Source organism: Seriola dumerili, unplaced genomic scaffold, assembly GCF_002260705.1.
Source record: "Seriola dumerili isolate Sdu_G_001 unplaced genomic scaffold, Sdu_1.0 BDQW01000449.1, whole genome shotgun sequence".
NCBI classification, from domain to species: domain Eukaryota; kingdom Metazoa; phylum Chordata; class Actinopteri; order Carangiformes; family Carangidae; genus Seriola; species Seriola dumerili.
Window position 1 is genome coordinate 7,240,264 of NW_019174704.1, and position 14,532 is coordinate 7,254,795.

General features: G+C 40.4%; 1 protein-coding gene across 2 annotated transcripts in view; it reads left to right on the forward strand.

Moving 5' to 3' along the window:
- The first annotated feature begins 1,703 nt into the window (after positions 1-1,703).
- The window catches only part of LOC111234369 (glutamate receptor 3), a 67,821-nt gene continuing 54,992 nt past the window's right edge, over positions 1,704-14,532 (forward strand). For both annotated transcript variants that reach the window (XM_022762421.1, XM_022762420.1), the window contains exons 1-2: positions 1,704-1,844; positions 2,186-2,344. In XM_022762421.1, the coding sequence (XP_022618142.1) occupies positions 1,757-1,844; positions 2,186-2,344 (247 nt within the window). In that variant the 5' untranslated portion in view covers positions 1,704-1,756. The remainder of the gene's footprint in view (positions 1,845-2,185; positions 2,345-14,532) is intronic.

Consider the following 14,532-nt stretch of genomic DNA (forward strand, 5'->3'; position numbering starts at 1 on the left):
GAGTACAGAGTCTGCTTTGAATTACATACAGTGTAATAAAAAAGCACTATGAAAGACAACGATTAAATTTCAAAGCCTGAAAATCACCTGTAAACCTAAAAGATGGCTATTAGGTTTTTATGGAGCTGCAGTGTTTTAAATGAGAAGCAGTAAAAAAGAAAAAAAAAAACATCAAGTTTGTGGCATTAACGCCAGATCAAGCACAACTGCTTTAGCAGAATTGTATCAAGCTCTTGATAACTGGAGTATGTTTGAAATTGGCTGCAGATTCACTGACTTTGTTAACTTTTTGGGCCAGACATTACCTGGCAATCAACATGTGAGGTGAGAGAGATGAGTGCACTTGCTGTGCTGCTGGTGCACCCACGTTGTTCATGATTCCTGCAAAGTGAGTCTGATTGCCGGGCAGAGCACAATTTCCCTGTCATGGTGGTGTATTAAATGCATGGCCCAGAGTAACCCCCAAACAAGCTTCTATAAGGTTAAAGATCTGTCTGTACTGATCCTTGTAGAATCTCCATTGTCTGTCTGGGACACAGCCAGTTTTATAGACAATCGCTTAAGATAATCTGCTAAGAATGATGATGACCTCAGGCATCTTATCATATTTTGTATTTTGTGAGCCAGGGTTGCGTTGGCCAAAACATCACTTTCTTTTATACTGACAAAAACAGCATAAAGATACAAACAGTGATCAATAAACCTAATGTCAATAATGAATTCAATACATACAAATTAGATTCCTGCTCATGGACTCTCTGCATCAACTGTTCATGTTGTTGACAAAACTGACTGTGAATTCAAATGACTAACACAAGTGAGTCAATTGGATTCCAGTATATAACACTAGCTGGGAACACTTGGCAAACAGTGATTAAACAGTGATAAATCAGTGCATTAGCTCCCACATCTACAGCCTCTGCACCCAAACACCTGCAGGGGACAGCCTAAGATTATGCTGCAAGTGTTCAGGAGTGTTGCTGCATGAGAGCACACATCTGAACACAACAGGGAGAGAGACAGAGATAGACAGATAGACAGATAGATAGATAGATAGATAGATAGATAGATAGATAGATAGATAGATAGATAGATAGATAGATAGATAGATAGATAGATATGGCCTCATGATCACTTACAAGTCAACAGTATAGAGTTAAACTAGATGCCGGTGTGTGCTGCTCTGACTTTGCACCACACACACCAAATTCAGCTCAGGCTGCACCGCCTCACACTCCAACTCTGCAGTGACGTGAGGAGGAAGACTGGAGGCTGCTCTTATTATAATTCAACGTCAGACCAAGTTTGACAAACGCCCCCCCCCCTCCTCCCTCCCTCACTCCCTCACTCCCTCTCTCTCTCTCTCTCTCTCTCTCTCTCTCTCTCTCTCTCTCCCTCCTTCCATCCATCCCTCCCTCCTTCCGTCTCTGTGGTCCATTTCAAAGGTCTTTATCCACAGTAAGGAGATCCGCTTTCCCTCTCCTCCTCCTCCACCACCACCATCTTTGAGATAGAACATTGGCTTTAGGTTTCCAGCAGCAGCAGCAGCAGCAGCAGCAGTAGCAGCAGCAGTAGCAGCAAAGAGGCTGGCGCTGCAGTTGCGCTGGCACACATTCAACGTGGGTGCACACAGTGAGTGAGAGAAAGACCCGCCGCATCTTGTGGATTTCTTTGCGTACAAGCCCGTTTACATGGTTCTCCCTGCTTCTCCTCTGTCACATCCAGACCAGGAGTTGATTCCACTTCTCCGAGAAAAATGTGGCATCGCACAATAGCGACAGTCCTTGTTTTGTTGTATTTTTGGGGGGATTCGCTGGCAGGGTTTCCGAATCAAATCAACATTGGTAAGTTCACTGGGATGCTCTGACTACATGGACATTTCTTGTCCTAATAGGACGCACTGATTTGGTGATTTACATAATTCATTGCCAAGTTCACTTCTTATAGAGCCAGGAGGTTGTAGGATTTTAAAATTCTTTGTGGGCGGTTTGGTAAAAAAATAGAGTTGATCCAAATGATCAGAACGAGTTTCCGTTTCTGCAGCGCATTATTTAGTAAATGTGCTAACACATTTATCTACTAACTGATCTAGTTACAATGTCCTTATGAAATGAAACGCGCATTCTTCATGTATATTTGGATGAGCTCATTGAGCGCTGTCAATTGTGACATTTTCTCCCTGTAGGTGGACTGTTCATGCGCTCTACGGTGCAGGAGCACAGCGCATTCAGGTTCGCTGTCCAGCTGTATAACACCAACCAGAATGTGACGGAGAAACCCTTCCACCTCAATTACAATGTTGACAACCTGGAGTCGTCCAACAGTTTCTCTGTCACACATGCGTGTGAGTAGTTCTACAATGTTTGTGTGTATGAACAGCAGGGAAAGCTCACTGTTTTTTTGTTTAAAATAACACATGATGCAGATATAGGGTGTTTTTCAAATTGTATCCAGAGATGATGCTGAATGCTGTTTATGAACTGAAATTGCTGCTTGAATGAAATGGATGGTCACCTGCCAAGTGTCCGGCCTAATGCTCCTGAGTCACAGGCTACCATCCAAAATTAACCTGCTGGATGATGGAACATGATGGCCTCTAATTGGCCAAACCCAGTGACTTTGTAAACCAAGTAATTCAGTAATTCTAGAAGGGAAAACAAATATTGCTGTTCTGGTTATTGTCTGGCTGGCTTTAGATGATAGTTTCAAGTGTAATTGTGGTGGTAGCTACTGGTTGAGTTGGTTGTATCATGCAAATTGTTGCATTTGATCTTGTCTTTTTAAACCTAACTGTACTATACACATATTATATATACTATATAAGTATATATAATATGTGTATATATGTGTGTATATATATATATATAGATCAGTAGCCATCTTTAGGCTTTGTTACCCATTTTCCATTTGTGTGGCTCCAAATCATTCTACCTGATCATCAGTGCCTTTGATAATGATTTGAAATATAACATTAGGTTATACCTGCAGAACAGTGCTGTAAATTCTTCTGACTGCACTTTTGATGGATAAATAGGCTACTGTATCAACTCTAACATGCTGTAATCCATGTAGTCATCTCCAAGAACATGATGGATTTGAAAGGAAGGGCTGTGGAGTGTGAGATGGCTTCATAATTGGTCTACCAGTCACTCGTCTGCCATGTAGGGCACCAAGTTCTGTCTGGAGAATTAATTTGTTATCTTTCTTCCCACCAACTGCACTTCACACTTCACGCTTAAGGATCAGCTGCAGCTCTCCAAACTCTGTCAGCTGCCGTCCAGACGCCTGTGTAGAAAAGAAAAAAACAAAAGAGAAAAGAAATGAAAATTGAGCCAAATTGTGCACATCAGGGGCTCAGTTATAATAAAAATGCAAAATGCTGCTGAAGAGACGTAGTTGTTAACCTGTGTGTAACTGGGGACAAGGAGCAGGCTTGGGGAGAAGTTGCAGGCGGAAGCAGGATTACACACATTCACACACTCACACCTTGACGCTGCCCAGTTCGACCACAGCCTTGCACTGTCGGCTGCTGAGTAATTACACTGGAGCAGCTGTGGGGTCAGTGCTTAGCTCAAGGGCACTTCCTCCGCTGTTGTTGAAGAAGAGATGAATCTGACATGCTTGGCTTGTCCGGATCAGGGACAAAGCGCAAACTCTTGTTCATTTTAAGGACGCAAAAAAAGGGATGTCATTATGTAAAATAAGTCATCCAGCAAAACACGGTGTCAATGAGCTGTTTTTCCTCCTGTCATATTTAAACCACAGGTCGTCTTTTGGTCACATACAAATAATTGCATTATGTATATAGGCTATAAATAGATGTTTTGAGTCATTTATTCCACAGGATAACGCTTCTATTGCAAGTTTTGTAGGGACCTAAAACCCTTTTTTCCTTCCACATGTGGATCCCTGTAATGAAAATAGAGGCCTGTTGAATTACAAAAGCAGTTACTGTATATTTTTGGATCATGCACCTATTAACCATTTGGACCATAGCCAGGACTGACTTTGACTAAACCTGAATCCATTGTTTTTGAAAGAAGCTTAAGGTTTTTCCTCCTAAAGCTTAAGAAGAAAAACAAGATAATCAGGAGGATTCATCTCATCGAGATGAGCTGACGCTACAGAACTGATGCTAGATGCTCTCCAGTTGAAAAAGACCAGAGAGCGGCTCATTATGCAGACCAGCCAGGCCACTTTTTGTGACTAAGACATTGCTTGAAAGTGCACCAAGCTACATGGTTCTTATTATAGTAGTCTGGATTGTATAATGTCCTGTTTGCCTGGCAGGTGTTGATCTAGCAAAGGAATGTGATGATTATCATTTGACACATTTCTATTCTGGCAAGAATTACAGGTTAGTCATTGCTATGCTTTCCTGCAGCTCATATCAATCCATTTTGAAAATATTAGCAAAGTGTTAAGATGAGTGAGATTTTAAATCTGCTTATTGCTTGTGATCTTTGGGTTTGTCTACAAAACTCCCTCCTTAGTATGAAATAAACAACTGAATGAAAGGAAGGTTGGATTGGTTGTATGAAAGAGAGGAAGTACTTTTTACTCAGAGCTCATTTGTTGCAGTTGTTGTAGGTATTCTGACTGAAATAAAGCAGGACAACACTGCTGTCCTCCAGCTGGGTCAGTATATAATGATTGTTACAAATCCCTGATGGCAAATGACTCTGTTATTGGCAGTGTGGATCAATAGGTGGAAGGCTATAGTTCAGCGGTGGTGTGTGTTTATGTGTGTGTGTGTGTGTGTGTGTGGCTCCAGTTTGTTCTCCAGTATGGAAAAATCAATTCTCACCAAGCTTTCATTTTCTCTATCGCAGTCTCTCTCCTCTAATAAATATCTGATTTGCCAACTTCCTCTGGCCCGAGACACTAATTTTTCAGTTTGATGCTTGCATTGCAGATATAAAAAAAAAAACCCAAACCAAACTGTAAACAGCCAGTGGTGTATTGCAGCAAATAATTCCCAGTCACTGTAAATGGATTGAATTGATCCCGACAATGACTTCACTCTGCTGTTGTGTTTATTATCTCACCAATTTGTGGCTGGAGTGAAGCTGCAGGATGTATCGATGTGACACCTTTCCCCAGGCCAGGACTGAGTGTGCACAAATGTAGAGATAGGATGGTTAGATCCATTAAGACTGAGGTCAGGCCAGGAAGAGATTAGGAAAACCAAGTGGGATTATAGCTTGGATGTTGTGACGGGGCAGATAGGAATCAGATCATTTCAAAATGACATATATTTAAGCTTCTGTATTTAGCCTTATACTACATCAAACATTTTTGCAAAGTGTAAAATGCATGAATTGAAATTTTCTGAGTAATTTGTAAGCTCATTTTAGTTTAAATGGACATTTCTCATCTGTTGTCCCACTTAAAAAAAAACTCCAGAAAAAGCCACATCATGCATTTTTTAAGACTTTCCTTTTCACTTTTCTCATCTGAAGCAGAAACAGGATGGATGTGCTCGCACCAGAATCTATCCAGAGATGAACTTTGATTTCATCAAACGTCAATGTGACTGTGTTTCTCATTAGATTGTCTATTATAGCTACCTATCCTCCCTCTGCTATGACTCAACCAGTGTGATGTTGCTCAGACAGAGGCTAATGTTAGAGCACTTCAGTGTGTAGGCAATGGACAGTCCCACTAATGCAGCATAGACCAGTTCATGTAGCCAGATATCCTCCTCCTCCTTCTCCTCCTCCTCTCCTTCTTCTTCTTCTTCTTCTTCTTCTTTTTCTGCATTATAAAGACTGCATAAGCTGTGTCCAAATAAGGAATTATTTTTTATTATTATTATTATTATTGCCTTGTTATTGGCATAGAAACAGTGCAGGCAGGGGACCAGAGAGCGGCAACCCACAATGACAAATTCCGACATGTATTTTTAACAATTTTGTGATTTAAGAAAAAGTGTTATCAGAGCCAAAGACAGACAGCTTGCGGTCATACTCGCTTGGTCTGAAAGTCATATTGTTCATAGTTAGCTGTGTAAACTGAGTTGTATGATCTAAGGGAATAGGTCAACATTTTGGGAGACGCACTCTCAATGCTTTCTTAGATGAGAAGATTGACACTGCTCTCTGCTCTGTACATTAAATATGAAGCTACAGGGAGCAGCTGGTCATCTTCGCTTCACGTTAGGACTGGAATCAGGGTTTTTCCAATCTTTTAAACTAAGCTAAGTGGCTGATGGCAGTAGCTTCACATTTAGTCATGGGAAAAATATTGATCTTCACATCTAATTCCTTCAAGAAGAAACCAAATGAGAACTATTCAAGTAAGTATTTAAGAATGAAACAACTCATTTCAGAAGCTGTAAGGTTTCAGGAAGAAAAAAAGAAAAATTTTTTTTTCTTTTTTTTCAATTAGACAATGCTTTACATCATTTATCCTCTAGTTACTGTTGTAAAACAAACATGCTAGGATGTAACCAAACAACACATAACCTTGTACCCATCATAACTCAGAGAACTCATTTAAACCGACAAGACATGAATGATGCATGAGCACCAGAGACAAGGTTGTCAAATTGTTTGGCCTGAGGGAGAGCATTCAGCATGATAGTTTCTATCTTAATCCACACAGTATAGCAGCACTAGTATCAGTGAGGTCACATCAGAGGGAGAAGAAAGTCCACTCTCGACTTTATAGCTACAATGTGCAGGCCTAAATTCAATTATCAAAACTTTTTCAGCATGAAAAACAGCTTCACCACGACCTTCGCTTAGGTATTTGGAAAGTCAGATGTATGTGTTTGCGTTTGATAGCTTTAAATGGATCCTCTCGATTTGGGAGCCCTTGAACAGAAAGAGACACTTACCCAAAAGCATGTCCTTTTTTATCACGATACACTGAGGAAAATATCTGAGTTACTGCTACTGCAGCCAGAGTCCTGTCAGTTTGGATGACCTGCCCCAACTTGACAAGTACTCATCCTCAGATTTGTCATAGCTTTGTCATTATGGAGCATAACAAATACATAGGAGCTTTTTAATGTCTTTGGAGTAATTTTATCTAGCTTAAGAGTCATTTCAGTTGCAGGCAATGCTGTTCTCTAACTGCTACTTTCACAGACATGAATAGATGTTTTGACCCTTTATAATAAGATAATAATGATAAGAGCTTTTAGGATGTACTGCTGTGGGGCAATACAGCACTCATGGGTCATCATGCAGCATAAATGTAGTACCTTTCTTTGAACAGGGGAGTACTAATGCTAAATAAATGGCCATGACGACAACAGAGGCTTTTAAATATTGGCTGACTGAAGACACCAGTGTCTGTCACGTGCAAGAAAGCTCCATGTATTTGGCCAAACAGGCTCGTAGTTGTCCTCAGAAAGAATCTTATTTCTTATTGTGAGTCGCTCAGTGCTGGCTGGTCATAGTGCTGTAAAATGGCGGAATAGTACTGGATTGGTTCGGGGGCAAGCCACTGGAGAAGTACAGTTAGTTTTTTCATCCTGTGCATCAGAATGTGCTTACATGCCAGCGCTTTAACGGACCGACAGTGATCACTACTGACAAGCTACAGTGATGCTGCAGCAGTTTGTTGCAGTCTTACACAATGGCTTTCAGCGCGGCTGCTTCTGAAAGCTCTGCTGTTATTCACTAAATGTTACCTGAGATTATCCAAGGACAACAAGCTGAACTACACAGATTGATGCAAAAGAAAAGCAAAGATGCCACCGGGGCAGTGAATAATTTAGAGCAGCTGCTTTCATAAATTTGGAAAAGTTGGATATGTGCCTCATAGTGTATGGGAATTTGAGTTGTTGAATGTGAAGAAACAGAATGTTTTTAATGTACTCGAAACAAGAATCCTCAAAATCTCATTAGTTTGATATTCATATTTGATACTTTATTGCCTTTATTCAGTCTGATTTCTGTCCATTTTACAATAGTGAGCACCAGAACATATGGTTAGAGTTGATGAATTTTTAACAGTTGTGTATTCAAATTAAGAACTTGAATATTTGTTAAGTTATTTGAAGCAGCTTTGCACACAGAGTCATCAGATTCCTGTGTCTTCTTCTGCACCACAGCATTACAACCTTTTTAAATTGAGCGTATTCTATTCCTCTGTCTCCTATAATAGTGGTCCTTGGTTGATGTTTTTGCAGAATATGCAAAGCATGTGTAGGTGGAGTGTTAGCAGTGCTCTTACTGCTGTGCAGTGCAATATTAAAGTCTATTCTTCCATACAAGGCTCCAGTAGCCCCAGGCCTTGTCCGCGTATCGCTGCTGTAGATTTCCTTCTGTCATGTTGTTTTAGCATGTGGGCTAAATCCAGTTGTATTTCTCAGATTATAGCTAATCCAACGAGTGTTGCCCCACTCTTTGCTTATAATGAGTATCTGCAGGGGGTAACCCACTGGAAGAAAATGTGTGCTTTTACGAAGCTGTAATCTGTAGAGAAGAGGGAATTCCAGCCAGCATGCAACCACACACTGCCTGAGGAGAAACACCTACTCAGGCTTCAGTCCCTATATGCCCTGTGCTTTCTCTGTGGTTGGTCAACTGAGACGAATTGCACAACAATGCAGACTGTAATGCGGATAAAAATATGAAACACTTAAATGTCATAACACAGAGATCATTTAAACTGTGTGCACTTTGCCTTCAGTTAGATTTTCATCTTAAAACAAACATTTACTGTGTTTTTATTGTAAAATTGAACTAGCGGGTCCTAATAAGGTAGAATGAATGCAGTTTATTAAACTCAGACCAGAATAGATGCTGGAAAGAAATCACTATTAAAAAGCCCATGCACAATGTTGGAAATGTATTTTTAAATCACAAGATTAAATGACTGTGTTTCTAAGTATGTGGACAAGCTGAGTTGTTGCATCCTGTTGTCTCCACAGTATTTTACAAAGTACAGTATGTTGAAATTTTAATTGAAATTTAACATTTTAATTTCTCACCTAAGGCTGTTATAAAACAAAGCTGAAAGTTTACAGCTATGCTAGCAGCACTGTGAGGCTTGAGCTAAATGCCAACGTCAGCACGCTAACGTGCTCACAATAACAATTATGTGAAGAAGCACCGCTGGTGCTGGATGAAATGTTAACTTGTTACAATTCATCCTAAAGGTGACGTGAATGTATGTACCAACTTTCTTGGACGTGGATCCAATAATTGTTGAGACATTTCGCACAAAACCACAAATGTGAACCTCATGGTGTCACGAGAAGTTGTTTGTCTTCTAGCTAAAAACATACATGAAGTGGACACAGTTAAAGCAGCACATTGTACAACTGTACACAGCGGCCTTGAAATTACTATAAGCAGTGCTGACCTGCAACTATGCCTCCTTGGGTGCGACTCGAGGTTGCGTTTGTGTCAGCCAATTGTATATAAACTAACATTACTTAAACCTGCTATTTGAAAATACACACACAAAATCCATTTGACAACTCATTTAGTATGGCAGAATTATGATCCAGAGTACATCGATATGCAATAATACTGTATATCAATGCAGTTTCCATTTTAATTTTGACGGTTGTGATGCATTAACAAACACAAAAATGAAAATTGGATTTCTGAACTTTACTTTTGTCCTATAACTTAAATGTTTTGACTTGTTTACAGAGGCTAGAAGGAATAAACTGAACTGCAGCACCCTGAAAGGTTAAAGGATGACGCATAAGCAAACAAGCTCTTATTTTGTGCTTTGAAAACACAGCATCAGCCATGGTTAGGGCAGGCAGGTTCGCAGTTACACAGTACTGGTCTGCAATTGCATTTTTGCATTTTTGAGTTAAACCTTCACTGACCTTACATGTGTATGTTTTCAAATGTGGCCTTTTATTTGATATGTGTCCACTCATGCTTATTCAAAAGCCCTGCTGCCGTCAGTACAAACTGATGGCAAACTGAATTGCAGACTTTTCATCTTTCCCCGTCTTTCTGCTGAGACATTGCATATAAATAAAGAGTGCACTTTTGTTTTTTTGTGGTACCTGTGCACAAAAAATGCTTTGGAAAAATGCTCATGGAGCATTAATTAGATAAAAAATTTAAAAAACACTTATACTTGTAAACTATTTTGTTTTTTCTTAATGAGATCCAGCTGGAGATGATAGTATACTGAATGATTCCTGTGTCAACCCAGTCCGTTTTGCTGTTTTCTCTCTCCAGTGCATTCTGGATAGACCACAACCCCCATGACTCTAAACAAGCAGAAGCACCTATAGTGAACTTGGCTAGTGATGGCAACATTACTACAACTGTTGATACTGAGGATGTTTGGAAATATCTGCGACACAGTTTAATGTGTCCACGCTCAGGTGTCAGATACAGACAGAGAAATATTCCCACGACATCCTGTCCTGCAGACACAGTGAGCAGCTGCTGGCAGAACGCAAAGGATGCATGTTACCTGGAATAACAGGGGAGTGATGTTGGCTGTGTGCTCTGACCCCGCAAATCATCATTTAGTGAACAGCACCAGCTTAGCTGCCCAGCTTGTTTCCATGAGGATACACTGAATCTGCTGAGTGTCAGTCAGCTCATTTACAAGATTTGTCGGCGCCCTCTGTCCAGCTTTGTAATGCAGTCTCATTTGACAATCTCCTTTAAAACTGGAGGGGAAAGAGATCTTCATTACCTTTAGTTTTTCACAGCATCATTCACAGCTCTTTGTTTCCTCAATATTTACCAATTCAAATGCCTGGGAAAGTGGTCTCAGAGTTATGGACCCCACTTTGTATATGATATAGTATATGTGTATCATGATAGGAAAATGGATCACCTTGATTTACAGTTGATAATTCCTCTCACAGTTGTATATCATGCAGAGGTTACATAACCCTACATGTGGCATCATGGGTTAATGGGCAGGACGTCTCACAATAAAGCTGCTGTAAGAATCAGTGTGTAGCATTCAGTCTGCATCAGCTGCGTGATGAATGACACAAATTCTTACAGTATGAATTTGACATCTGGGTTTATTGTAGAAAAAAAACAATCCTCAGCTAAGACATCAGATTCATTCATAGTCCTTAAAGTAACTGATCAACACAGGTAACTGTCTATTTTTAGCAGTGTGGCAATGTTGGTCCGTTGGTCAGTCGACCACTTTGGTCCAGACTGAAACATGTCAACAACTACATGACGGATGGCCTTGACATTCTGGAAGATGACGTTCCGCCCTGAGGTTGACATTTGTGGTTTTAAGTGAAATGTCTCATAAAATGTCTGCCATAAAATTTGGTATAAAAAGTCATGTACCCCTCAGGATAAATCCGAATCATTTTGCCTCTCCCTTCATTTTTCATCTTGTGCCATCAGCAGGCACAGCAGCTACATGTTTGTGCTGTGTCCTCTGCCTTCTTCTCTTACTGAACATCTGACCCTGGGACAGAACAGGACAAGACAGGACAGGTATCCCCATGTGGCTGAGGCCAACACAGCCTCCCTCTCTCTCACAAAAAATGAATTGAAGTCCTGCTGCTCTGCTCTCCTCTCCTCCAGTGCTGCCGAAGGCACTGCTCTCAGAAAAGCGGCAGAAAAGTACCTTTCCACAAGGCAGCAAGACACACATAAACAGGTTATTTGTTATCGTCACAAAAAGTGAAATTGTTGTCCTCACTTTGTGCAAATGCAAAATCCAATCCCTTCAAGCCTCCAGGCGGTCACCAGTGACTCTGTCCAAAAAAGTTCACTCCCTCATCTCAGTGTGAGTCCTCCTCTATCCTTTTCCTCATTCTCACTTTCTTATATGCATAAAGTTCAATTTCCTCACCGCGTGCAGTGTTAAGGCGAGGACAGCAAGCTCCCTTCTATTCCCCCTTAGCAATAGAGCTTTAAGAATTCACTTTGTAGGCTTGGCCCTGCTGTGCACATACACTACAACTTCATCCGTACATCAGTTTTATGATAGAAAATTCCCTGAACTGTGAACAAGAGAGACCCTAAAGCTGCAAAGCCCTGAGTTTCTGGAAGACGTGAGACAGTGCTGGTGCTGCTGCATCTACGTTAAGTTTGACGAGGTGGCAGGAGCTGAAGAGACGCCGCAGAGAGATGGAGGGAGAGGGGGAGAGCCATGCAGATAGTAACTGTAATGACAGGCAGATTCGGGTGTTTGTTAGGCGATGGAGAAAATAAGATGGAAGTGCACAGAGACTGTGAGAGGTGTAAGTATTCTGATGCTCAGAGAGACAGCGTTTGCAGTAGCTACCCTTTCCCTCTATAATAAAGTCAATGATGCATATCTTTATTGCTGACCATGATAAGGGGAATTTACTGTAGTTGAATATTGTTTACTGCTTGATGAGCCCAACTGTATGATTTCATTAGTCCTTTAGGGGAACAGGCTGTCTATTTAAGCTTGACAATCAAAAAATATTGGTGCCATTTTGAGAAAAGAATTGGATGATATTGGATGAGCTTAGAGGTGTTAATTTTATGGCTGCCTTCTAATTTCAAGCTGAATATTGTCTGCTGCTGCAGAGATTTGTGAATCTGTAATTTGTGAAGCCAAAACTGAAAAAAGATCATCCGCTCTGACATTTTTCTTTTTTTTACGAAAGGGGAGCATTATTTACCACAGGCTATTTATCAAACGCCCATCGAGTCCTTGAAGTGATGCTTAGAAATGGTCCTTCAGCGCACAACAATGGTGCAGCAACCCCTGGAAGATTTTTGTGCTTGATTACAGTATCATCTCAAACAGGTGCAGCTATTTCATTTCTGTGGATGCCTGTGTTAGTGTATTTCTTACACCAGTGAGATCTGATGTGATGTGTGAAGGCTGAGAAAATGGTGGGATGGAGGAATGATAAAATGACTGAGAGAAAGATGACTGAACCGAGCTATCAGGCATGTGTGGGTGAATGAATGGTTGTCTTAATGGAAAAGTCAAGCCGAAGAGAGGCAACTGTTGAAAAACATAACCGCGCTGAACTCCAACTGAACACATGGAGGAACTGTGAAATAGTTTTAATGCATTTGAACACATAAATGTGTGGGGATGATATGACAGTTTTAACCAATCATATCTAATGTGCATTTATGGAAACTAAAGTTCCTCATTTTTAGTACAATCCTGTGAATGTGTTTGCCAAATGTTAGCTCAAAATCTGGTAACCCTTAAGGGTACAAAACTTATTCTGGCTATCTCTTTTCAATATAGTAGATATAGTAGAATTAAGTATAGGCCTACACTTTGCTCAGCCAGAACTGTCTTCAGAGGTGGAAAGCAACACCAATGTTAACTATGGTCTCTAACACCATTTTTCTTCTGCTGAAGTTAGCACACTAATCAGCTAGCCCCGGCCCGTCTTGTCACTTTCCAATAGCGACTCACTGTAGCCTCCAATCTGCCCTGAAGATGTAGCGCTGCTCAGAGGGCGTATTATAACCTCTTGTATTACAAAGACAACAATGGCCGAAGCTTTTGTCAAGCAACAATCGCCACTCCCGGCAAGAAACCACGTTTGGCCACAGAGAAAACTTGCAGGTAGCCCCTTTAGGTAATAGCAAATACGTGCTTTGAGTGAATCTACAATCACTAATTATTTACAGTTTAGTACCAGGATGTAACTTGAGGGAGCACAAGTCAACCAGGTTATTTGTTGGTGATCTTGTGTGTGAAGTTATGATAAAGTGATAATGAAAACTTTTTCTGTTTTTTGCATCAGGCCTATGCTCCGTATGTCCATGCTTCCTTGATTTGTTAACTGCTATTGCTACATGTTTTTGGTTTTACAGCAGCATTTACTTGCACCTTCTGAGTTACACTCCATTTATCGTTCCATGAGCAAAAATAAAAACTGTAATAAAAACAAAAAAAAGAAAAAACCTCACATGCCATGTCCTTTTTGAAGTAGCTGGACCCCAGCTAATTTGGCGGTATATTAATTCATGTATGAAGTAACTGTGAATTAGCTAATTAGTTAATGGGGGACAACAGGGATTCTTGATACATCCTGCAAAATTCATGGATTAAATCATCATGAGTCATGCTCCATTTATGCATTGCTTAACATGTGTTTTGTTCCCATATTATAAAGTGTTAGCAGACATTCACACAGTGTGTACCAGGATACACTTTACACAGAATAACTGGATTTCAGCCTACAGATTCTTGAAAAAGACAGCTCATTAAATCCCATCAGGTAGATAATAACATCATTAAACGCTGATTTGTGATACTGAGCAGGTTCAATGAACAGCATTGTGATCTATGTGGAGCAGAGGGTCATAAATATCAGAGCAGCATTTCCTTCAGTTATTATTAATATTAAGACATAGGTCATATCCCTGATTCAGCCCTGCTTGGTGTTATTAAACTCATTTATTATGTACAAATAAAATAAAATACTTAACACCGTGTAAGACTGAGTGTCTGATGCACTAAGTGTTTATGGCTGGAGCTCATTTCCATAGGCACGCAGATGGTAGCAGATAGAGCTCCATATAAATCTTTTATACTGCAGCACAGCCCGGTGCTCGCACATTTGCATGCTCATGTTTCAGGGTATTTGTCCATTAAAAGCTGTGG